At 36.8% G+C, this 1,735-nt stretch overlaps 1 protein-coding gene across 1 annotated transcript in view; it reads right to left on the reverse strand.

Moving 5' to 3' along the window:
* Positions 1-334: 334 nt before the first annotated feature.
* The window catches only part of LOC102856385 (inhibitor of growth protein 2-like), a gene marked incomplete at its 3' end in the record, with an annotated part of 2,998 nt that continues 1,597 nt past the window's right edge, over positions 335-1,735 (reverse strand). Inside the window, exon 3 of the mRNA XM_006896605.1 lies at positions 335-352. Within this exon, the coding sequence (XP_006896667.1) occupies positions 335-352 (18 nt within the window). The remainder of the gene's footprint in view (positions 353-1,735) is intronic.

Below are 1,735 nucleotides of genomic sequence, written 5' to 3' on the forward strand. Positions count from 1 at the left end.
TTTATGGGCAAAACATTAACTGACAAAGGAAGCATCAAAAAAAAGGTGGAAGGAAGACACAGAGTCATGGTGCCAACAAGAATTAACTCAACTACTTAATGGAACCGTTTCAGCAAGTAGCATATTATCAAAAGCCATGGTACTGAAGGAAGACACCTGAAGTTCCCTAAAAGTAATTATAAAAGTAAGGCTACAGGGGGAGCTCTGGTGGCCTAGTGGCAAGGAGCTGCAACTACAATCCCAGAGGCGCACGGTTCGAATCCACCAGATGCTTTGCCGGGGAAGGAGGGACAATCTCCTCCTGTACCTGTCAGATCTGATTTGACGGTACACTCACACAAAAATAATAAAATAAAAAAAAAGTAAGGCTACAGGAATGGACAGAATACCAGCTGGGGTATTTCGATGAACAGAAGCAGTCTTGCACGTGCTCATTCGTCTAAGCCAAGAAATTTGGAGGACAGCTATCTGGCCAACTGACCAGAAGAGATCCATATTTGTACCCATTCCAAACAAGGTGCTCCAACAACAGAAGGTGGAAATTATCGAGCAATATCATTGCTATCACATACAAGTAAAATAATTATATTTTTAACTGGCTGAAACTCTAGTTTGACTTCATACAACTATATGAAAATGATCTAAAGTTTTATAGATACAGTGCAGAAAATGTAATGAAATGTTAAAATGTTGCAAATTATCAAAGTAAAGCATTCAATATGGTTATCCCTTTTTTTAGAAGGAGCCTTGATGGCACAATGGTTCTGTTCCTAGATGCTAACCAAAAGCTTTGTGGTTCAAATCCACCCAGAGGATTTTTCAGTGGGTGAAAGATCACTACACATTTCTCTTAAGGCACCTTCTGTGTGGATTTAAACCTCCAGCTTTTGATGTCCTTCTGATAGCAGTGCTGTACCACCAGGCATGGGGACAGGATGTAGGGAAAGTGAAGATGAGATGAGAAGTACAAGTTTTCACAAATATTTGTCAACTGGTCCTTGAAAAACTGTGGACAGTGGGGAATATATCTTCACAACATTTTCTACATCATCTGTAATGATACTCTTCTGCCTACAGCTTTCTTTTTTTATTTCTTTGTATTTTAATTACTCTTAATTGTTCCAATTAAACCAAAACAAAAACCAATTCCCTTTATTAAGCACATAAACATTATCTATGAAGCAGCAAGGCATTTACAAATGGTCTACTGACAGTGTATCAAAATGCTACTAAGGAAAATACAGCAGCATATACTCTATTAAGAGCAAATTATTCCACATGGAATTCCAAAATTATTCTTATCTCTAGTTCATTAAATTCCTGGAAGACTAGAGATGAGCAAGTAAAAGTACGAATGGGGCTAGTGAGAAAGCTTTAAATGATAGTGTTATTTAAAATTACCTAAGATAATTTGATGCTTACAGAGAAACCCAACTCTATCTGGATTTTTAAGTATACAGAATTAGAATGCTAGCAAACCTTTGGTGTTTGGGAGGGGCAAAAAAGCATTGATTGTAGCTTTATGAGAAAATGAAATAGGCATAGTTTGTAAGTGTTTGTAACGGTCATACCACCTTCTCCCTATTCCCTGTTTCTTTCATCAGGTGATCTGAAGACTACCTGGTTTAAATTATTTGGTAACTCAGTGCAGAAAATTAAGGTCACAGACAATGTACAACAACTTTTAATACACCATTAATACTAATGATTAAAAATTATTGCATAGTCTTATGCA

Source organism: Elephantulus edwardii, unplaced genomic scaffold, assembly GCF_000299155.1.
Source record: "Elephantulus edwardii isolate Elephantulus edwardi_28Jun2011 unplaced genomic scaffold, EleEdw1.0 scaffold00186, whole genome shotgun sequence".
In the NCBI taxonomy this organism is placed as follows: domain Eukaryota; kingdom Metazoa; phylum Chordata; class Mammalia; order Macroscelidea; family Macroscelididae; genus Elephantulus; species Elephantulus edwardii.